General features: G+C 37.1%; 1 protein-coding gene across 2 annotated transcripts; it reads left to right on the top strand.

Annotated features, from left to right (window-relative positions):
- The first annotated feature begins 302 nt into the window (after nt 1-302).
- On the top strand, nt 303-22,736 carry NDUFV2 (NADH:ubiquinone oxidoreductase core subunit V2). Of its 2 annotated transcripts, XM_087818945.1 has the most exons (8): nt 303-381; nt 8,614-8,679; nt 10,134-10,196; nt 10,285-10,401; nt 11,867-12,035; nt 13,261-13,370; nt 17,372-17,448; nt 20,516-22,736. In XM_087818945.1, the coding sequence occupies exons 1-8, from the start codon at nt 328-330 to the stop codon at nt 20,607-20,609; spliced, it is 750 nt and encodes a 249-aa protein (XP_087675071.1). In that variant the 5' UTR covers nt 303-327; the 3' UTR covers nt 20,610-22,736. The 2 variants fall into 2 exon arrangements, with proteins under 2 accessions (XP_087675071.1, XP_087675072.1); XM_087818946.1 differs by lacking the exon at nt 10,134-10,196 and having other exon boundaries at nt 305-381.
- The last annotated feature ends 1,241 nt before the right edge of the window (nt 22,737-23,977 follow it).

Below are 23,977 nucleotides of genomic sequence, written 5' to 3'. Positions count from 1 at the left end.
GTCACCCCATAAATCCAAGTCCGCGTTTCATTCCCCAAGAGCCCCAGGCGCCACTCAGGGTCGCTTCCCCTTCAGGGCTGGGACCCCAGGGCGGCCAGCACGACCAGACCTTCCAGGGCCCGGGCGGGCCCTCGCCCCGCCCCTCTCCCGGGAAGTCTCCGCCCACTGGGCCCAGCAGCCCCCGCGCGCCCTCGCCGCCGGGGCGCAGGGAGCGGCTCGCGGCCCGGACGCGCCGGGCCTGGCTCGGGGGCGCGCACGCCGTGCGTCCCGGGCTCGCTCGCGATCCTCGCCAGGCGCTGCGGGGAAAGACTAACAGTTTGGGCCGCCATGTTCCTCTCCGCGGCGCTCCGGGCCCGGGCGGCTGGCCTCACCGCCCAGTGGGTAAGGAGGCTCCGAATGAGCCCGGGCACTGGCGCCGCCCTTCTCCCTCTCTCCTTGCCTCTTTCGCGGTGAGCACGCGAGAGCCCTGGGCTCTGGACAGGCCTGCAGACGGCGTCAAGGACACTGCGGCCTTCGCCCTCTCCCCGGAGAGGTTGCTGCAGCTCCACCGCGAGCGAGGAGCTCCAAGGGAGGGTCGGCAGATTGAACCGCGGCGGGTGCGTGGTCTCCCCCGCAGGACTGCGAAGTTTTCGCCTAGTTTTGCCAAGGAGAGGACGAAGGACGGGCCGCTCGGTGTTCTGTTTTATCCTGTTTCACTCTAGCGCCTGGTTCGGCCAGATCTGTTTCCATTACCCCTGCTCCCGAAGGAGGCAGCTTGCATATCAAGCCTAGTGACCTTGTTGCCGTCAGGTTGCAGCGTTCAGGACAGAACCCTGAAATTGTAGGTCTGGCTTGCTTGGTGTCTGAGCGTTTCCTTAGGCCAAGAGAAGGGTCACCACAGTGTATTCATTTGTGCCTTACATGTCGGAAAAGTTCGGTGAATAATCGTCTCTAGCTTTGTAAAAGAACAGCACCACAAAAACTGCACAAGCAGGAGTTTAGAGCTTGAATGATTGTTTTGAGATTCAAGTACATCTAATTTTAGGCAAGGAAGTTGAATCTCAGAGAGGTTGAAACACTCAAGTTAACTTAAAAATGCAGATTCCAGAAATGACGATTATAACGGGGCATTTATTGGAAAGAAAGGAGCCTTTTTGTCCGTGCTTGAAGTCGAAGGATTGGGTCAGTTCTCAGCAGAAGAAAGGGATATATAGTGCACAGTAGTGTAGAATGAGTTCAGGGGTAGTGTTACACCTGAGTTTGGATGGTGGCTTCACCACCTTTTCTAGCTTTGTGACTTTGGCTGTTGTTTTTCTGCTTTCTCAGTTGTAAAATGGGAACATTGCAATTTGCAAAATTTAGTCACTTAATATAACGTTTGAGGTTCTACTGTCGGTCATGTACTGATAGACTCTAGGTAACAAGGTGGTTATAGATAATATTTGGTGACTACTTTCTACGTGCCAAGCACTGTGTTAAATATTTACAGTCTACATCATGAGCTTGGTACTATTATTTCCCCATTTTACATAATCAGATTTAGACAATCTGTTCTGGTGGAGTTAATAGTCTTGTATAAGAGGAACTTTGAATTAAGGTCAGTATCATACAGTGTAAAAGTACAGTGTTAGAGATGACTAAGGTCATCCATTTGGTTTGAAGGTGGTGGTAGATTTTTCATGGAGGCGATACTAACAGATTATGGAATGGGGTCAGATGGATTGGGGAGAGGGTATTCTAGGTGGAAAGGACAACATAAGACTGTTGATAGTTGGCAAGAAAAAGTCTGATGGTATGAGAAACCACAAGCTGTGTTGCTCTGGACTCCATTGTTGGAGGTAAGGTGAGTTCTGAGATGAAATGAGACAGTTGGGCAGGGCACAGATCTTGGAGCTGCTTGGGTATTATACTAAAGAATTTGACTTTAACTTAGAGAAAGTGGAGAGTCAGGGAAAGGTTTTAGAGGAGCAGAGGGACATGGTCAAGTTTCTGTATTGGATGGATCACTGGATGGGACTGAAGGTGGAGTAGGTTTGATGGGAGCCAGAGGCAGGGAGACTAAATAGATGAGAGGCTCTTGCAGAATCCCAGGTTAGAGGTGATGAGGATCAGACCTTGTCTACTAGTAGAAAGGATAGAAATAGAGTACAAATAGATTTTAGTTTCTTCTGTTTTTGAGGAAAGGGCTTAGAGGGTGTAAATTGAAAAGCAGTGTTAACGGTGAAAAAGAACAATAACTTCAGATAGTGGAAAAAAAATTTTTTATTGTTTTATGTTAGCATCTGCAACTTCTTCTCTCTCTTTTTTTTAATTTAACAATCATTACCTGGTATGTAGTATGTACTCAATAAATATTTTAGTTAATGAATAAGTTTAATTTTTTTTTTTCATTTCCCTCCCTCCCAGTTTTATTGAGAAATAATTGACATACATTACTATAGAAGTTTAAGGTATACAGCATGATGGTGTGATTTACAAGTTTAATTTTTTTGTTACACAAGTAATACATCGCAGGAAAAACATAATAATATTAATGGCAAATAGATTAAGCTCAAAAAATGAAAAACACGCATAGTCTCATCAAGTTGGAAATTACCAAAATGTTTAACATTTTGATGGCTACAATTAATAGACCTTAACAGAACTTTTTAAAAATCAGATGATATTGTTCACACTACTTTGTAGCCTGTTCCCCCCCCCCATAATACATTTTAATCAGCTTCCTTATCGGTAGACATTTTATACTGTCATTTTTAATGTTGCATAGCATTCCATTGTATGTTCTATAACTTTTATAATGAGGCCTGTCTTCTAATCTTTTACAAATAGTGGGATATCAGATGACTTAGGACAAATCTGGAAAAGTGTGAATAAAGAGGTTCCTAATAAAATTGCTTTCCTAAAAGAGAAACCTTTAAAGAAACCATTTACATTTCCAAAGAAATTGCTTATTTTGTTATAATTTCTGCTTTATTAGTTGTTGTTTTCTTCAGCCACAGGCTTTTCAGCTCATCATTGCTTAAAAAATATCAAGAATTAGTACTGTATCTAGAAGTGCATGGAAGACACTAGTTGTATGACCTGGAGCCATATTTCTTACTCTCTCTGATCCTCCTTTTCTGTAAAGTGCTGTAATACCTTATTGAGTGAGTGTCAAGAATTGCCTAAAAATTGTGAATTATGGATCAATAGATCCTCAAAATAGACTTTCTTTCCTTTTATAACTGCCTATGGCTTTTTTTAATATTGACACCACTGTATACAGCTCATCACTGCCGCACTCCCAAGCCACTGCTAGTTTTGTAGGGGTGAGAGAGTTGTGGCATTTTCAAGGATTGTTTTCAGTTTTAGAATTTTCATGTTTCATTTTTATACTTTCTATTTCTGTCTTTTCAGTCATTGATGATGTTTTTCTTTATGTCCTTAAGCATGGTTGCAGCAACTTTGAAATTGGTAATCTCCATTGGTTTTCTTTTTGCTTGAAAATGGGTTATTTTCCTTTGTTCTGTTTTTGTATGTTGAGTTATTTTGGATTTTATCCTGGACGTTGTAGATGGTGTTGTAGAGGCTTTAGATTTTGTTAATTCCTCCAAAGAGGAGTTGTAGACAGTTAATGTAATTGAACTCAAACTGTAATCCAACTCCCTTTTGGGCAGCAACTCAAATATTGGTTTATTTCTTTTAGCAGAGCTGCTTGGAGTCTGCCTCATGTGTCCATGGCTGGGCATATATGCATATAAATTCTTTGATTAATCCCCCCACCCCAACCCTTGTGTCTCCCCTTCCCTCTGTTTTCTATATTTTGAAAATTCAGTACAGCATGGAGACCAGGGTATTTGTAGATTTTGACCTTTTCAAGAACTGTGAGGGCTCTGAGATTTTACTCTACTTAGAAGCTAACAAGTTAACCTGCCTCAGTTTCATGGATGTTGGCTGAGACATGGCTCAGAGACAGAGGACTTTGTTACTCAGTGCACAGCAGGCAGCATGAGCTTCATGTTCACGTTGGTTCCCCTTGACCTTCAAATCTCATCTCATGAGAGTGATATCAAGCAGCCCAGGTGAATGTTGTGCATGACAACTAAGGAACCCAACCACAGCTGCAAGAAAATCTGCCCAACCTTCACCTCAGAGGGAAACATTCTCTACAAAAATCCTTGAAACGATAGTCTGAACAGTCTGAAACAAAAATAGTTAGTGCTTAGTGCCTCTGCTCAGAAGATGTGTAGAAACCCGAGACCCATGGAAAATGATCTATCAGCACTACTTCCTCCTTCCCCACTTTAAAAAGGAAACATATGTTAATTGCAATAGGAAGGAGGTAGTATTTTTCAACTATTTAAAATATATGCCCGCCAGGTGTGGCCCAGCGATTGAGCATCGACCTAGGATGCAGGTGATCAGGGTTTGATTCCCGGTCAGGGCACATGCCCAGGTTCCGGGCTTGATCCCCAGTCGGGGGTGTGCAGGAGGCAACCGATCAGTGACACTCTCATCATTGATGTTTCTATCTCTCTCTCTCCCTCTCCTTTCCTCTATCTGAATTCAATAAAGATATATTTTTTTAAAAATAAATAAAATAAAATATACTTTCACCAGAAAAGTTAGCAATCTTATGTGGATATAATAAATAAAAAATAATTATGTGCAACTGCAAGAAACTCAGTAATCTGTTCTTTTTGTGTCAGTTGAGAGTGATTCTTTGTTAGAGTCAACTATAAAAGCATGATTTTAAATTATCTGTTTGGTTATTAAAATGCAGTTGCTTAAATCTTCCATTTTTCAGTTCTTAAATGTTTTATCCCCATGTCAGCTAAGCAGATGGGATAATGCTTTAACAGATTATATAGTACTTTCAGAAAGACTTTATTATTTGGACCTCAAAACACTTTAATAAGTAAATAGCCCTGTTTTATAGGTGCAGAAATTGAGGCTTAAAAATGTGACTTGTGCAAGGTCACATTAGTAAGTGTCATAGTGATGGGCTATATACAGATCTTTAAAAAAAAATTAATCTGAAACTCCAGTGGCTTTTTCTAAAACTTAGATGCTTCTTCCCTAGTGTTCTCAATCAATATTTTGTCTTCAGTGATTTGGACTTTAAAACATTATTTTGGTTAGAAGTATCTGTGTGTATGTAAGCTCTGTATGCATGTCCAAAATTACACGTTAGCCAGAGAGCGCCTCAGTGAATTTTCCAATATGTAGCTACATGGCCTAAAGACCAGTTTTCAAGATAATCTCACCCTGGCCTGTGTGGCTCAGCAATTAGAACGTTGGCCTTCACACTGAAGGGTCACCGGTTCAATTTCCAGTCAAGGGCATGTACTAGGGTTGCAGGTTCCATTCTGGCCACCTCTGGGCGCACGCAAGAGGCAACCAATCCATGTGTCTCTCTCACATCTATGTTTCTCTCTCTCTCACTCTCTCATTCTCTCCTCTCCCTTCCGCTCCCTTTCACTCTCTCTAAAAAAGCAGCGGAAAAAATGTCCTCAGGATTAACAACAACAACAAAAGATTATATCTTTTATTTTAAATAAAGGTTATGCGGCAGATCCTGGAATAATAGGGAAAGGATCAAATATTGAATCAAAACTGAGGCTGTGTAGTCCTTGTCGGTTTGGCTCAGTGGTTAGAGTGTGGGCCCCACAGACCAAAGGGTCTCCAGTTTGATTCCACTCAAGGGCACATACCTTGGTTGCAGGCTCAATCCCCCGCCCCAGTGGGGGCGCGTGCGGGAGGCAACCAATCTATATGTCTATGTCACATTGATGTTTCTCTCCCTCCCTCCCTCCCTCCCTCCCTCCCTCCCTCCCTCCCCCCCCCTCTCCCCCTTCCTCTCCCTCTCCCTCTCCCCTCTCTCCTTCTCTCCCTCCCCCCTTTCCACTGTCTCTGAAAAAGCAATGAAAAAAAAAATCCTCCTGTGTGATTTAAAAAACAAAAAACAAAACTGAAGCTGTTTTAACTTTGAGATTGGTGGTGTTTAATTTGATGTAGTACAGGGAAATTAGAAGGAGAAATAGGATTAGCAGTAGAGGTGATAAGTTTTGTTTTGTACCTGATGAATGTTTTGGGGTTTTTTCAGTTTGTCAGTTAGTCCATGCTAAATAGGAAACATGGTAAATAAAGAAAAATATCACAAAATATAAAAATAAGAGGTGCTTATAATCTTGTTAACATAAATAACAGAGATAAGCACTTTTGTTATGGCCTTCCAATCTTTCTATTAGTATCTATATTGAAAATAATTGGGATGGTAGTTTGTGCTTTTTTTTTGTTTAATCCTGATATTTTCCAGTTATGGCTGTGGCACAAATACTATTCATTATTTTTAGGAAATAGAATTTTTGTTGGAATTATTGATATTTATTTAAAACCTCCCTATGTTGGGCTTTTTAGTTGCTTGTATTTTGCTATAACAAACATTATAGAAAATACTTTTATATAAATCATTATCCTCGTTTTCTACTATTTGTTAGGATGAATTCCTAAAAGTAGAACTATTAAGAAGTTAAGAAAAGCCCTGGCTGATACGACTCAGTTGGTTGAGCGTCATCCCTTGCACAGAGAGGTCTCCCGTTTGATTCGTTGTCAGGGGCACATGCCCAGGGTTGTGGGCTCAATCCCCATAGGGGCTGTGCAGGAGGAAGCCAGTTGATGTTTCTCTCTCTCTTTCTCTTTCTAAAAGCAGTAAAAACATTTAAAAAAAAGAGGATTCAATACTTTCCCTACTCTTAAATTAATCCTTCCTTACTTTATTATGAAATCCTTTGTTTTCTCGGAATTTATTTAAGTAACTCACTATTACTCAGTAAATATTGTTCTTTGATTTAAAATGTATATATGTAGCGTGGCCAGGCATGGCTCAGCGGTTGAGCGTCAGCCTGGGATCCAGGCGATCGGGGTTTGATTCCTGGTCAGGGCACATGCCCAGGTTGTGGGCCTCATCAATGACTCTCTCATCATTGATGTTTCTATCTCTCTCTCTCCCTCTCCTTTCCTCTCTCTGAAATCAATAAAGATATATTTAAAAAATAAATAAAATATGTATATGTATATCCTCTCCAGTAAAGTGGTTGTAGGTACTATCTTCTAAATGTTAGTTTCAGTTAATTTGTCAGAGTTTTATGCTGATAGTGTTCTTATAATATTATTTGGAATTATGGCCTTAGTTTTGTTTATCTCAATCCAGGTTCTGGACAGGCAAATCAGGGATATAGCCATAACCTTATATTTAGTTCACAGATTAACCCTGAAGCAACTGAATAAAAGTATAAGAACATAAACAGTCTCCTTATATGTGCTGCATGGTTTTTTTCTGTTTTGTTTTTTTAATCTTTACCTGAGGGTACGTTTTTAGAGAAAGAAAGATCAATCTGCTGCCTCCCATATATGCCCCAACTGGGGATCACACCTGCAACCCAGGTATGTGCCCTGACTGGAACCGAACCTGCAACCTTTTGGTGTATGGATGATGCTCTAACCAACTGAGCCACCCGACCAGGGCTGCATTGCATGGTTTTTAAATTGTCATGTATTTCAGACACAAAAAGGAAAAAGAATATTATAAACATCCACTTGCTGCCTAAGAGAAACAAAACCTACACATTTGAAGCCCCCTTGTGTACCACTAAGAGACTGAATTATCCCCTCCCTCATTATCCTAAAACTGATATTTATTACTCCCATATTTTATACCTCTATCTCACATTCTATACCCGAGTCTTGTTAATTAAAGCCAATGCTCTATGTAAACTTATTTCTTTAACTGAAATATCATTTGGACCCAGGGAACAGTTATATGATTGTGTTATATTACTGCCTTTACCTCCTTCTCTAATATGTTTGCCTTTGAATTGTTCAACTCTTCTCCAGTTCCATGCTTCGTAATCACGTTTTCTACCATCTGTGGTTAGTAGAACTCAGAAATCGGAGGATTTCTGAACAGTAGTTGAATTGCTTTTGAGGGGATTGGGTGGTGGGTGGGGAGAGGTGGAGAAGGTAGAAATGATGGGGAGAGCAACAGAGCAAAGAGAAATGAAATGCAAGGGAGAGGGGAATCAGGTGGATTTCTTCCAAAACAATTGAGTATGGTCAGTCCGCATAGCATCCTTCACAGGCAGCTTTCTGAAACTACTTTTATGGCTGGAGTTTCTAAACTAATTTAGTAAAGAATTGAAAAGGAGGATACAGTTGACTCATTTGTAAGAGTCTATGACTCATTTGTACAGAATGAAAACATGTTTTTGAATGTCCATGCTAAGTGAAAGCTGGCATCCAGCTTGATTCAGACAAAAGTGAAAGGCAGTAAGTTAATGGTATATTAACTCTTAATATGCATGCCAACAGAGTGTTGAAGAAAGGGTACATGACTCAGAAAATCTGGGTTTGATCCTGGTTCTTCCACTAACTCTTAGGTGTGACCTTAGGAAGGTAATAACCTTACCTCTGGATCTCTGCTTTTGTATACCTCTCCTAAAATAGAATGGGCAGGGTAGGGTAGTAGACCATATCGCTTAAGATCTTTTACTTCCTGTAAGTTGATTCAATTGTTTTTAGTTATGGATCTTAAAGTATTTCTATATGAAAAACTTCTTAAGGCTTGCGATTTACTAAATTTTCTTAAAATTTTAGGGACAACATATAAGGAATTTGCATAAGACAGCTGTGCAAAATGGAGCTGGAGGAGCATTATTTGTGGTAAGTAATTACTTAGATTTCTTCAGAATGAAAAGACTTGAAAATTTGGGTAAATTTGTGGTAATAATCCAAAATACCTTAAATAGCCATGTCTTTGGTATATCCTGGCCACTGTGAGAATTTAAATATAGATAATTGAATTCACTAGTTTTCAAAAGATGTGTGGTTCCAGCTGAACCTCTCAAGTTTAAATTAGTACCAGGGCAGATCTGAGAATAAGAATTTAGATGATTATTTGGTGAAATTACTATGAGTGAGCCGTAACCTGAATTTACATTTTGGATTCTTAAAACTCACTCATGTTGGTTCACTGAAGATTCTGAGGCTGCAACTTAGGGAATCCCAAAATGGCACTAGTTTGAAACTTGGATTTTAGTAATAGAGTGAATACATTGGCAGTTGTCCTTTGTATTTTTGGTTTCCAGGGTTTAACTACAGGTAAAGGTCAGTGAACTCTCCCCAGCTTAGTTGCATAATTCAGAAAGCATAAGATAATTTATCCCCCTTCTCTGACAAAGGTACAGTGTTTCAGGAATTAATCTGGTATTGTTTAAAGGCAATTTACTGGACTAGTATGATTCAGAGTTAGTGGTATAGTCTTGTAAACTGAGTTATTTCCAAGATTAATCTTAGTTGGCATACTATTGATAATTAGATTCTTGCTTTATATTTTATCATCTTTGTCTAAAAACATATCAAATATGCCATGTGTTTGAGATCATTGCCCAAAGTTTTCATTTTCTTTCCTCTTTTATATCCTTGAAAAAGAACTGAGAGTCAATATATTAAGAGATTCAGTTCTGTGTTCACCTTATGTATAAAACAATCAGTATAAGTGTTAATTTCAGTGTGACTCATTTGATTTCCTGTTGACATGCTATTTCTTGTCAGTTTTTAAAGAGGGCTTGCGCTTTTATGGAGGAAAAATAAAGCTTCTTGTTGTTGGCTGGTTTCTGTTACAGAAAACTAGCCGTTGGCTAGGTTCTATTACCTGGGGAAGAGACGGTGCTTTGTACCTTTCCTGAAGTAGCAAGTCCCTTTGACGATTTGATATATTTTCTCTCAGAAAATGCACATATATTCACACTCAAGATTGTGTCGTTTTGAGGCTTCTAATAGTTAGCAATGTTTGGGTAATTACCTTAGAAGATCCTATCCTCTAATCAAGTTGTATAACTTTGTTTTTTGGTTCTAAAGCTACTTATCTTAACCATTAAATGGTAATTTCTAAAATTGTCTAAAATTTTTTTGCTAACATTACTTTGGTAATCATACTCATCACATGTACTTAATAATTTAGCCATTCTTTTTGATGCAAGGATAGATTGATTGTATTGTGTTGAAAATAAAGTGAAGAGATTAAATGATCAGTACCAGCAATGTACAAAATTATTCACACTTTTGAGGAATTTTGATCATTTTGGAAAACACTTTTTTTCCTTTTGTATATATAGCACAGAGATACTCCTGAGAATAACCCAGATACTCCATTTGATTTCACACCAGAAAACTATAAGGTATGATGAAATTAACATTATAATTAATGGTACAAAATATTTAGTATCTTCCAGATGTATAAAAACAGGTGCTTTTTCTTTGATACAGAGGATAGAGGCAATTGTAAAAAACTATCCAGAAGGGCATAAAGCAGCAGCTGTGCTTCCAGTCCTGGATTTAGCCCAAAGACAGAATGGATGGCTGCCCATCTCTGCTATGAACAAGGTACTTAATTCATTTTTGCTTTAGTTCAAAAAGAGGAGAGATTGTGTATGGTAACTTTCTTGTGTAGAAATTCCTTTGACAGTCATTAATGTCAAAATTAAGAGTTTGAAGCCCTGTAATCATTTATATGTTTCCTCAAATTACATGTATGTTTTAGCTATGCAGAGAACTGAAAAGGTAGAGTTTTTTATCCTTGCAAGAAATAGTAAAGGCATTATAGTGAGGTTTTCTCTCCCCCTCCCTCCTTTTTGGGAGAAAGATGGTCATAATAAAGATAAAATATCTCAAATGTGTATAATTTGCTGTCAAGATATTCTGAAAATTAATGTATTTATTTAAACACTAGAATTACAGGAAAAAGGATCTGCTTGCCCTGGCAGGTGTGGCTCATTTGGTTGAAGTGTTGTCCAGTGCACTGAAGTGTTGCTGGTTCAAGCCCCGGTCAGGGCACATACCCAGGTGTCGGGTTTTATCCCTGGTCGGGGCACATACAGGAGGCAACCAGCTGATATTTCTCTCTCTCATCAATGTTTCTCTCTCTCTTTCCTTCTCTCTTCCTCTCTCTCTAAAATCAGTTTTTGCTAGGGCTACATTTGAGATTTTTAATATTACTGTTTCTCTCTGACCCCAAAGAAAAGCCCAACCTTATAGCAAAAACAAAATCCAGAAACTCACACTTTAGTTCCTTAACCATCACTATGCTACACAGCAGCGACCCCAGGGATGCCTTCTCAAATTAGACATCAGGGCCTTCCTCCCAGTGGTAGGGCTCCAGTGTGTATATTTTCAGGCTCCAGCATGTGTATTTTGAGAGAGCTTCTCAGTATGCCTGCCCAGTATGTTAAAATAAGTGTTTTCTGTAAATATCTTGATGTGAAAGGTTGGGAAGTACTAGTCTATAAGATCCATTGTAAATAGTAATGTTTGGATTGTTCTGGAGGGGTGTGTGTATAAGTATGTAGATATGTAAACCAATATGGGCTAGTAGGTAAGCTTTGATTCTCAACTTTTTCTTTCGCCGTACCATTTGCACACACTCTTCACCACGTGTAACATCGAGGCTTTTTTGAAAAATTGGTGAAAGTCTGAAAAATACAATGTATTAGGGTTTGTCCACCAAATTTTTGCCATGTAGAAATTTTAAATTACAAAATATTAGAGTTGAAATGATCAAAGTAGAAATTCTTAATAATGAAAGACTTAAAGATTTAGAGAAAAAGATCCTTTTGCAGAGATGAGGACTGAGGTCACCGTTAGCCTCTGGGCTCTGTGTAATTTAAGTGTAAGGCATCTGCAAAAATTAAAGGATTTATACCTTGCAAATACCAGATACAGGTATATTTTCTGCTTTTGAAGAACTTTCCTGTTTTTTACCAAATTGAAGCAATACTGAAATACGCTTTTAACCAAGCTCAATTATTAAACCTTATAATTATGTTTTTTAAAAATTTCCTAATATTTTTAGGTTGCAGAAGTTTTACAAGTACCTCCAATGAGAGTATATGAAGTAGCAACTTTTTATACAATGTATAATCGAAAGCCAGTTGGAAAGTATCACATTCAGATCTGCACTACTACACCTTGCATGCTTCGAAACTCTGACAGCATACTGGAGGCCATTCAGAAAAAGCTTGGTAATGTGACATGTTATATAACTTTGATGAAAATTAGAATTGTCTTTCTAGAGTTGACCTATTTCTACCTAACTTTTCCAACTTTTGTCATCTTATTGGATCTCTACTTCATGAGTGAAGTTTTGTCTTTCCATTTGTCTACCTTTATTTCTTATTTTGTACTTAGTTCTCAGCCTGAAAGCTGACTTTTCATCTTTTCTAATCATTAAGTATGTTGGAAAAGCTAGGAATTACAAAGTTTTCATTGTTTAGAAAATTAAGTTTCATTGTGTGATACCATGTAGTATGTATAAAGTGACTATTATTATCCTTGTGTTCTTTCACACAGTAAGAATTCTTCAGGAAGGGAAATTTGAAATGGGGTTTTATTATATATACTAGCATTTATAAAATGGAAAGGTCATTTTTCCACACAAAACTCATTGCTGCATAACTATACATACCAAATAAAGTAAAAGGAGGTTTTTGTTGTTTTTTAATTTTCGTTACTGAATATAAAGTACTTGCATGTTGTAAATATATTTGGGCAGTACTGAAGTATATAAAACAAATGTGAAGTCTGCATAATGCCACCTCCCACCTTCAAGATACAAATTCTGATAATAGTTGAATATATTGGTTTTAGATTTTATATTTTCATTATTAAATATATAAATGTAATGTGTTTGCTCTTTGTACCTTTTTTTACTACAGCGTAATATGTATGTCTGCCTAATATTTCTATAACAAGTTATTCTGTAGCTACTTTTATGTATACTCATCTTTGCATACTTATCCTACTGTATACTGAGATTGTTTACAGAAGTAGAATTGCTGTGTCAGATTTTACTATATTTTGTCAAAATGCCTTCTCTAAAGATATGAGAGTGATTGTTTTCCTCACATTCTTAATGACGTTTGATATTAGCAGTTTTCTGAGTCTTTGCCAATCTGATAGTGTGACTGATTTTAGGTTAATTATCACAGTCAAAATGAAAATCGTACAGTCTGATGCACTGCTGTTTGATGATAAACACTGGAGATGAGTCCTCTGAAACAAGTTTACTTAAGAAAACTTTGAATGTTCTAGTATAATTATGCAGACTTGTTTTAAGAAATTTAGTACTCTTAAATACTTTTTGTATACCTCCATAACATGTTGGTTTTCTTTTCCTTTTTTCTTTCCTTAAATTATATTGCTATTAAAATATAACCTGGTCCTTACAGTGATCATTTATATTTTTAGGAATAAAGGTTGGAGAAACTACACCGGACAAACTTTTCACTCTTATAGAGGTGGAATGTTTAGGGGCCTGCGTAAATGCACCAATGGTTCAAATAAATGACAACTACTATGTGAGTATTTAACTTAATATGAATTAAAATTGTATTATTTCATATTTAAAATACTTGTTTTCCCATCCTGTAAATGCTGGTTTTTTAATTATGCATTTAGAAGAAATTGTTGGCATAAATATCCAGGGCTTTTTTTTCTTTTTCTTTTTTTGTTTCTTGGTTTCCTATTCTTTGTTATTAATAAATGTTGGTTTATTAAAAATCAAAGAATAGCCCGGCCAGGTGTGGCTCAGTGGTTGAGCATTGACCTAGGATCCAGGAGATCACGGTTTGATTCCTGGTCAGGGCACATGCCCGGGTTGTGGGCTCAATGCCCAGTCGGGCGTGCAGGAGGCAGCCGATCAATGACTCTCTCATCAGTGATGTTTCTATCTCTCTCTCTCCCCCTCTTCTTTCCTCTCTCTGAAATCAATAAAGATATATTTTTTAAAAATAAAAATCAAAGAATAGAAAATCAGTCGGCCGGCATGGCTCAGTGGTTGAGCATTGACCTATGATTCAGGCAGTCAAGGTTCGATTCCCAGTCAGGGCACATGCCTAGGTTTCAGGCTTAACGTGGGGGCTATGTAGGAGGCAGCCAATCAGTCACTCTCTCATCACTAATGTTTCTCTCTCTCTCCCTCTTCTTTCCTCTCTCTCAAATCAATAAAGACATATTTTTAAAAAAGAATAGAAAACCTTTCATAAAAATACATAAATTTTAGCTTTTACATTATTTTCCACCAAATGGTTTTTAAAAAATTATCTTTAAATATTTTTGCATTTAACTTTAGGAGGTAATATATTTTTGAAAAATTTAATAATTTACATACAAATACAGAAAATAACACCAAAACCCAACAAATAATAACATTTCCCACACTTCAATAAATTATTTTTATCATTATTTGTAAGGAATAAGCTACAGATGCAAGTAAACCATTCTCATTCCCACCAGAAATCCTATTCTTTCCCATTCATTCCCAGAGGTAACCACTTTAATAAATCTAGTGTGTGTTCTTCCTGAACATATTTATATATGTATCCAGTCATACTAGTATGTAATACTATATTGTTTTTCTAACAATTTTATAGAGATGATGATATCTCTCTCTCTTAGTACTGTTTTAGCCAGGCCTCACAAGTTTTGATAAGTAATATTTTCATCCTTTAGTTCTAAATATTTTTAAATTTGTATTTTTATCTTAGACATGTTCTTAATATCTAAGTGTGTGGAGTCTAGTTATCTTTTTTTAATTGCCTGCTTCCCTAATTATATCATGGTTTTCATTCATAATATCTTGTTAGCTCATACTTCTTAGAAATTGCTTATGGAAATTCTTTGAGGTCTGTATTAAAGGTGGATTCTTCCAGAAGATTTGCTTTGCTACTCTCTTGCTCCTAGAAATGCTACTGTACTAAAACAGAGCCCCTTTCCTTACACCCTTCCCTCAGCCCTCATCAATGTGTAAGATTCTAGGTTAGCAGTTTTTTGAGGGACATTTTAATTTCTATTTACCCTTATATTGAGGATATAGCTTTTTAGGGTCTTAACTTCATGTGGTTTGGATGTCTCTTGTGACCTGGGGCTTTGTTCCTTCCCCCTCTAGACCAGTGATTTTCAACCTTTTTCATCTCAAGGCACACATAAACTAATTACTAAAATGCTGCAGCACACCCAAAAATATATTTTTTTGCCGAGCTGACAAAAAAAAAAAAAAGGTGTAATTTTGATTCATTCACACTGGATGGCTGTTGTTGTGTTGGCTGTTGTCATTGTATTTGACCACCTAAGGGAAAAGAGGTCAGTGCCCCTGTAGTCAGTTATTGCATGTTTTAAAAATTCTTGTGGCACAGTTGGAAATCACTGCTCTAGACTATGAAATCCTAAAGCCAAGTTTGTTTGGTGTTCCACTTCTCTACTTGGGTTTTGGAGTTTGTGGTTTCTGGGTATTTCTTTGTGAGGGTATTGATGAAATTTAAAAGCACCTGTAGGTGTTACAATAGGAAGTTCTATCAGGATAGCTATTCTGCCATAATGCCTGAAATGGACATCTGTAACCTTTTTTAATGAAGGTGAAATTTGATTTCTTTGGCCTTTTAGATTTCTAGGGTGTTTTCATTCCCTATAGTGATTTTCTTCATTTTAATGATAAGTGATTTAAATTTCTTCTCTAGTTCCCATACTTTAAAAAAGGTCCTTTAAAAATATGGCAACAACTTTCCCTTTTCCCATACTCTGCAATTTATTCATAATGAGGATCTCAATTTAAGCGGGAATAGTGTGTCACAGCTTTCTATGAAACATAATAAGTCTAAATATGGTAGCCCATGGCTTATCCAAGAGCTAAATATTCTTTTAGTTGTAAAGGTGTGGTCTTTGGCAAGGCAGTTAACTTTTATATATCTCAGTTGATGAGTGGATAAAATGAAATAGTCACATAAATTTTGATTGGATTCTACTTAGGGGAAAAACAGTTACCACATTTTGAGGATGGCTAGGTAGATTTGAATATGGATTTGACATGGGATTTTATTAAAGAATTAGTTAATTAGGTGTGGTAATGGCATTATGTTATTTAAGAAAATTTTCTTATTCTTAGGAGATGGCCTGCTGAAGTATTAGGGGTGAAGTGTTATGATGTCTGCAACTTGCTTTCAAATGGTACAGCCCAAAAGCATATGTGTAGATAATGCAAATACGTCAGATTAAAAATTGTTCAGTCTAGGTGGTAGGAATATGGGTAGTTATGTATAGTTTTCAAATTCTCATAGCAAAGATTTGGGGAAGGAATAAAACTGTTAGATGAGTTTAAAGATTATTTTAGCTATAAATTTCTGAACATCTGTTAAACCCTAAGCATTTTCAAAGCAGCTTTTTTATTTTTATAAATGTTTATTCAACAAATATTAAAGGCATTTTTTTGTGACTAGGCATTGGAAATACAGTATTGAATCATGATTTCTTTAGCATAGCACTAGGGTGTACTACAAAACATTTTGTTAAATACAGAACCGTTTTGTTGGGGGAGAAGGGATATAATGTAGTTGAGGCAGTTTTCTCTTCATCTTGCCATCTTGTTTTAACTGTCTTTTCTTTTTTAAATATATCTTTATTGCGTTCAGAGAGAGGAAAGGAGAGGGAGAGGGAGAGATACAAACATTAATGATGAGAGAGTCATTGATTGGCTGCAGCCTGCAACCTGGGTATGTGCCCTGACCGGGAATCGAACCCTGATCGTCTGGATCCTAGATCGTCGACACTTAACCACTAAGCCACGCCGGGCTGGGCTTGTTTTCACTGTCTTTTGATTAAACCTAGGTTGCAGCAGCTAGGCATACAAGTGCATGTGTTTCTGTGTTTTAATTATATGTTATTTTAAATAACGGAACCCTTTCTTGAGTTAAAAATTTTACGCTAATGTATGTATAAAATGGGATAGAGCTGTTCTAGTCGAAATGTGGTTTGGAGTGTCAGGATCATTAAAATAAATATGTCAAAAATAAGGGGTTTTTTTACCTTCCCCTTTGAAAATTAAATGAATTTTGAAATGGTGACTTTCACCTGGCGGGGGGGAGATATCGCTGGGATATTAGATCTTTAGCTTAGGGATATGTATTAGTCATCTACTTTTAGGTAGTATTTCTTCAAGGACTTAGCATTTATTGAGCATGTGCCACAGCACTGTTCTGTTTTATATATTTTTCTCATTTTATTCTCAAGTAGGTTTACAAATGAAGAAACAGACTTAAGGAGGATAAGTAACTTGTCTAAGATTACTAGCTAGTAAGTGATAGGGCGAAGACTTAAACACAGAACTGTTTCAGTTCAAAGCGCTATTCTGTATTGCCTCTTTAGCTGCAGCTCTTATTACATATTGCCTTTAGCAGTATATACTAAATATAGAAGTTATTCAGTTGCTGCCACCTTGGTAACTAACTTGTAAGTTGAGAGAGACAATAAGTGATATTAGGGATTTACAGAAATTTCAATATAAAAAGTAATTTTAATATTTTTTTAGGAGGATCTGACACCTAAGGATATTGAAGAAATTATTGATGAGCTCAAGGCTGGCAAAATTCCAAAACCTGGGCCAAGGTATGCTTTTATTTTTATATAATAAAATTTAATGATTTAACCTAAATTAGTCTTTCATGTAAACTTAATTTTTGAAACTTTATACCCTAAGTTCACAGAAGTTGTCAGGATCCTTATACAGTATCTAAACCAACTTGTCACCTAAAGCAATAATTTTAGCCCCCCTCTAAAACTCTATCAGATAATCATCTGGTATCTACTTGAATGTTTATAGAGAAGGGAAATTTACTACAAAGAAATCAGTTTTTTAAAAGTTTGTACTTCCAGAAGATTGATCCAAAGCCTGTCTCCCTCTAATTTCTGATTAAAGGTCCTCTTCTGTCCTTCGAACCAATATAAGGTAATTTTTATACCTCTTCCACATGACAGCTCTTCAGTTACTTAAATTAGCTGTCTTCCTCATATCTTTTTCTCAGATTTAATATCCACAGTTGTTTTTATTGTTTTTCCTTATATGAGAGTTTGGTCTCCCTCCTCTGTAGATTTTATGAATGGCTAGTGACTTTCTTAATGTGGTAAACTAATCACAATATTTGAGAGATGTGCTGAGTAATGTGCAGAGCATTGTGGGACTGTCTCCTTAATTCCAGACACCATGCTTGTAATAATGCAGCCTAATTACATCAACTCTCACTTCAGATACATTACATCATTAATTGCACGTATAGTCAGAATGCATAGATCTTTTACAACTTAAATACTGTTTATCCAGTTTGCTCACATCCTGCAGTTGTGTTATATTAATTACTTTTCTTTCAATTATGAACCTGAACTTTTGCTGCTAAACAAACCCTTATTCCATATCTAAGTGTTCACATCACTCTTAATACTAGCAAATGTTTGCATGGTTTTATACTGTTGTAATCCTTTTGTAAATATTTCTTTCTGCTTATATCAGATTTGTAGGTTTTAATGGCCATATAGTATTCTAATGTATTGTAAGAACTATGATGTGCTCTTTATTACTCTGTTTTAAAATGTATTTTCCAACTTTTTGTAATACATAACAACCCTGAAGTTGGATTACTAAATCAGAATGTATGAGTGGCTCTGTAGTCTGTACTCTAGAAGTACTCATTATTCAGGCACCCTACCTAGTAAGAAAAAGAGCTCAGTTCAGGATAACTTCAATTTAGTAAAGGCAAGCTGGCTGCTACTGACTGTTACCTTCTATTCTGAGAAACATATACTTCTTTTAACACTTAAATTGAATTTGCTTAAATTAGTTTAGAATTTTCTTCTAGTTCCTCACTTTCTTGGGCTACACTTCTATTTTTGAGGGTAAGGCATTTCAGTTGTGAAGAAAACCCTAGTGTAAATTGTAGCTGTCAGGTGAATGGATAGGGCTTAGATCACTGCCTCTCAATATTTGTGTTCTGAGGCATGTTTACAGATAAAATGAGGGGGAAAGTCACATGACTAGTAGATTAAACCAAGTTTGTAGGCTTTACTGGAAGATTTTACAGCCTTTATAACATTTTAATATGTATTTTGTGAATGGTAGGGGAAGGGGAAAGTTTGTAGGCTGACATAATGAACCCCTGGGACTCCATTTTTCCCCTCAAGTGTGTCATGGGACTGTCATTTCATGGAACAAACTTCAGGAATCTGGATCAGGTTATTTTTAAAATAACTTTCTTCTATAAAATTCTATAATCCTGTGAAGAATTCAGGCAGTATACATAGTTAATTCTCCCATTTATTGTTCCAGAAACTTTGGTTTTCATAATCTCCTTAAATTGGTCCTTTGTGTTAGGTAAAGAGGGTAGCTGAGCTTAAACCCCAAGATGGAACCTCGTAAAAGAGAAGATAGGTTCTCTAAAATAAGTTAATTTCATTATTTCATTGGCAGTCAGAGAGCAACAGGTGTACCTGTGTTACTAGTTAACATAAAAAAATTACAAAGCCAAATATCACTTTTTATTCAAGTTAAATGTCATTTTGCCATTTACCCTACAACAGTTTCAGGCTCTGACAGTACAGTGTCTGCTTTTTTTATCTGGTTTTCATAGTGACCTATAATGCAAGTATATTAACTAATTTCTGACTTTGTAGCCATTCTTCATTACAGTACTCTTAGTTACTTGCATTATGTAATGCAATAGCTAGAAAGATCTTATAAATGATTATGTGATACCACTTTTCTGTCCCCTCAACAAAAAATGACTTTCTAGGACTAAAAACAGACTTATAAGATAGATGACAGAATGTGAAGAGCAAAGCCAGAGGGAGTAAAAAGATGTGCTGAGTTGGGCTCTAGCGACAGAGGTTAGACAGGGCAGAGGTTGAGTGATTACCTGGGAAAGTATGTGTGGGGGTGAAACAAAAAACAGACAGGTTCTGCCTGTGTGTTGCTTCTCTTCATAGATTCCTACATAAGTACCTGCTCTTGTTTTCTTTGTGGCTGTGTTAGCAACCCTGGTCTGGGTCATGTTTCTTGAAAAATTAATACTAATACAGCCTTTAAAAACATAAATACAAATAGATTTTGTTTTTACTGCTTCTAAAGGACATCCTCCCAAATCTTCAAATTCCTCAAGGAATCGTTTGTTTAAAATATAGTGTGTATTCCCTTCTCAATCTAAATAAAATTCAGATATATAAAGAATAAATGTAGTGTCTGGTTTATTAAAACATGATTTTTTAAAATGTCCTCTGGTTTAGGTTATTTTCCTGTAGTTAAGCTCTGATACTGGGGTGGTTGCTGAATCCCCCCCCAAGTCTTGTTTCTGTATAAAATAAGGCCAGTAATCACTTGTCTCATGCCATTGTTGAGAATAAATGAGCTAATAATGTATAAACTCTGGTCAATAAATGGGAACTAGTATTAGTATTATTTTTATATTTTTCAAATTTATATGTAGTGAGTTTTATTTGATATGTCACTTTTCATGTTTAACTTTGAGAAAATCTTGTAGCAGTTGTTTGGATTAAATAATCTATGTTAGTTCTTTGGGGGAATTAGCTACTTAACTAGGCTGTTGTGAGATAACAATTATAATTTTTTTAAGTGAAAATTTATAAATGGTAATCATTAATAGTCATTTTAATGTTACTTGTTTTTCAGGAGTGGACGCTTCTCTTGTGAGCCAGCTGGAGGTCTCACCTCTTTGACTGAACCACCTAAAGGGCCTGGCTTTGGTGTGCAAGCAGGCCTTTAATTTATATTCAATTGTAAATATGTCACTGGAAAAATAAAATATGAATTTCCTATCTACATAAATTTTTAATATTATTTATTTCAACCTGTGTACACCTTGGTGGTAACCTAGCAACTTGCAGCTCTGTAAGTACCATGTCAAAACTTCAGAGCTCCACTTTTTTTTAAAAATCCTCACCCAAGGATAAATTTCCATTGATTTGAGAGAGGAAGGGAGAGAAACGTCGGGGGAGACATTGATCAGTTGCCTCTGTACACACCTGACTCAGGATCGAACCTGCAACTTGGGTATGTGCCCTGACCGGCGGGATTGGAACCCACCATCTTTTGGTGTGTGGGACAACACTCCAACCGACTGAGCTACACTGGCCAGGGCTTCAGAGCTCCATTTTAAAGTCATCTGCTATCTATGGCTAACTATGAAGACATTCTATAATCTATCAGCAACTTCAAGTCCCCTTGTTTTCAACTGCCAGGTCATTTTTATCAAGATTGCAGGTTATTGTGAAGTAAAAATTCAAATTTCAAATACATTTTGCTTTTCCATGTTTAGCCATAGCCAAGTCTTAAGTTAACATGGTCTTTGTATAAACCTTATTTATGTCAGTGCACCCTTGTAACATTTTACCTTTATAGCACACTATTGTTATGTTACTTCCAACTGGTGGTGACTCTAAGCAGACTGTAATTGTGAGGAGGAGAAGGTGGTTGTCTCTAGGTCATTTGAGTTGAGTCTTGCTTCATTTTTTTTTGCCCATTTTTGTTGAAAATTCTGTCATATTCAACACAAAAGCAATGCTTTTAATGATTGTTAAAATAGTTTTTTTTAAACCTGGTAGGTAAAATTTCATTATAATAATCCAAGATGGTTCCAAAATGTATATGAACACAGTGATTAAAATTTCCTTGCCCAATTTCTGGGAGCTGGAGATAACTATATCCTAGCCTGTGTTTACCACCACTTGCTCCCTCATTTCGTCTTCTCAGTTCTTAACTGTTTTTGTTTTTTAAAAATATATCTTTATTGATTTCAGAGAGAGGAAAGGAGGGGGAGAGAGAGAGATAGAAACATCAATGATGAGAGAATCATTGATGGGCTGCAGCCCACAACCTGGGCATGTGCCCTGACCGGGAATCAAACCCTGGTCGCCTGGATCCTAGGTCTAGGCTCAACCGCTGAGCCACGCCCGGCTGGGCTTAACTGCTGTTTTTTAAAAAGGTACATTTGGGGAGGAAATTTATGTACTGCTGTTTAATGGCAAAAATAAACCAACAATTCAACTTTTCGTCCTCCCTACTGGCAAAGAATCTACCTGCTTGGCTTTGTTTTGTTTTTTTGCGCCACTACTAAAAGTGACTAAGGGAAAAGCTACTGATGCTCAGAATTACTTGCTGTAACTGGAAGGGGCCTTTGCTCCAGAAGATTCTACAGTGCATGATAATAGTTATGAGTATTCATCGCAGCCCTGGCCAGTGTGGCTTGGATGGTCAGTGTTCAGTACACCAAAAGGTGGAAGGTTTGATTCCCGGTCAGGGCACATACCCAGGTTGCGGGTAGTCCCTTAGTTAGGGCGTGTGCAGGAGGCAACTGATGCATGCATGTTTCAGTCTCCCTTCCTCTCTCTCAAATCAACTAAAAAATTTTTTTTAAGTATTCATTGCAAAGGCCTTATATTACATCTGTATAGACTTAAGTTATATGATAAGCTATCTGATATTTTTCATTTATTCACCTCCCTGATATATGGCAGTTTTTTAAAAAAAATTTTAAAGATTTTTTTATTGATTTCTAGATAGAGGGAGAGGGGGGAAAAAACATCGGCCTCCTGCATACCCTCTACTCAGCATTGAGCCCACAACCCTGGGCATGTGCCCTGACTGGAAATCAAATGGCAGCCTTTCAAGGCATGGGAAGACACCCAACCAACTGGCCAGAGCTGGCAGGTGTTGTGTCTTTTTTTTGGAATGATCTAACTGGACTTATTGTTAAAATGTAAGGGTCATTGATGCTAAAGGTGTGAAGAACTAAGTTGGAAAGTAAATTTTGCAGAATGGGTTCTCAGATATCAAATATACACATTTTGAGTGTCTGCTAATAACTAACCCAAATAAATGTGATAAAATTTAACTTTGGCTAAGAGTGATGTTTAATGCTTGAGGTCCTTCACATCCTGGTACTGAAGGGAAGCATATTTTACCCACTTGCTGAAGATGTATTCTAGGACTTGAGCCAACAAAAGACCAAGCTATACAATTAAAAGCCTTAGCAGCTTACTAGCCACCTTGCTTGTGGATATAAACTAGTTTTTTTCAGCCTTCTTTTGAGACCTATCCATAATACCTATAATTTCTTGATTTATATTTCTAGTTTCACATTGAAAAGGAAAATAAGGTCCTCTTGCCTTCATGAGTTTCACTTGGACCTCTCAAATAACAAATTATTGCTGATTTATAATTTATCAAATATAATCAACATGAGCTTCATTTAAAAATATTTTTGTGCCTAGCTGGTGTGGCTCAGCAGTTGAGCGATGACCTATGATCCAGGAGATAGTTCGATTCCCAGTCAGGGCACATGCCCAGGTTGCAGGCTCAATCCCCAGTAGGGGACATACAGAGGGCAGCAGATCAATGCCTCTCTCATCATTGATGTTTCTCTCTTCCCACGTCTGAAATCAATAAAAGACTTTTTTTTTTTTTTGCAATTTGACTTCTACAAATAACTTACAGGTAATGTCCTATTGAACATAGTCAATACAGTACCTTGGATCATGACTGCCTTACGAGTCTTCCTGTATTCACTGATTTTAATAAGGTACATGTGGCTATTGCCATAAATTATGGTTAATGTACTTCAGCAAATTCAAGATTTGTTACCTTTCAGTTTTGAAGTGAGGTATAGTGCTATAGACATAGCTATTTCCTTTGCCATCAATACTAGTTGACCTCTATGACAGTGACTTAAATGAAAACCAACTCAATGACTTAAGAGATGTCATAAATTTTTAGTGGATTCCTTTTTTTCTTTGTATTTCATGCCATAAATATGCAAATTTAATAGTGGTCCACCTCTAACCGCAAGGTGCTCTCTTAATACTGAACCTATATTTTAGAGTTGGGAAATCAGGAACCTAGGAAAGGAAAAAATACTGAGCTTTAATGCAGGTTTATGCTTTATGTAGTAATTTGTTATAACAGCTTTCTCTGTCATGTCTGAAATGTAACATCACCTATGACTGACAAATTTGTAACTGCACTCAAGTCACAAGTGGGTGCTGTAGCTTAGAGGCCACTATTATGAGGGAGGTGGTTTCACTCCAATTACCCCTTTGGTGGTTAACGCATGCGCAAATTTTCGAGGATTAACCT

The sequence above is a fragment of the Miniopterus natalensis genome, chromosome 7, assembly GCF_054644295.1.
Source record: "Miniopterus natalensis isolate mMinNat1 chromosome 7, mMinNat1.hap1, whole genome shotgun sequence".
NCBI lineage: Eukaryota > Metazoa > Chordata > Mammalia > Chiroptera > Miniopteridae > Miniopterus > Miniopterus natalensis.
This window is presented reverse-complemented; position numbering and strand designations above follow the sequence as displayed.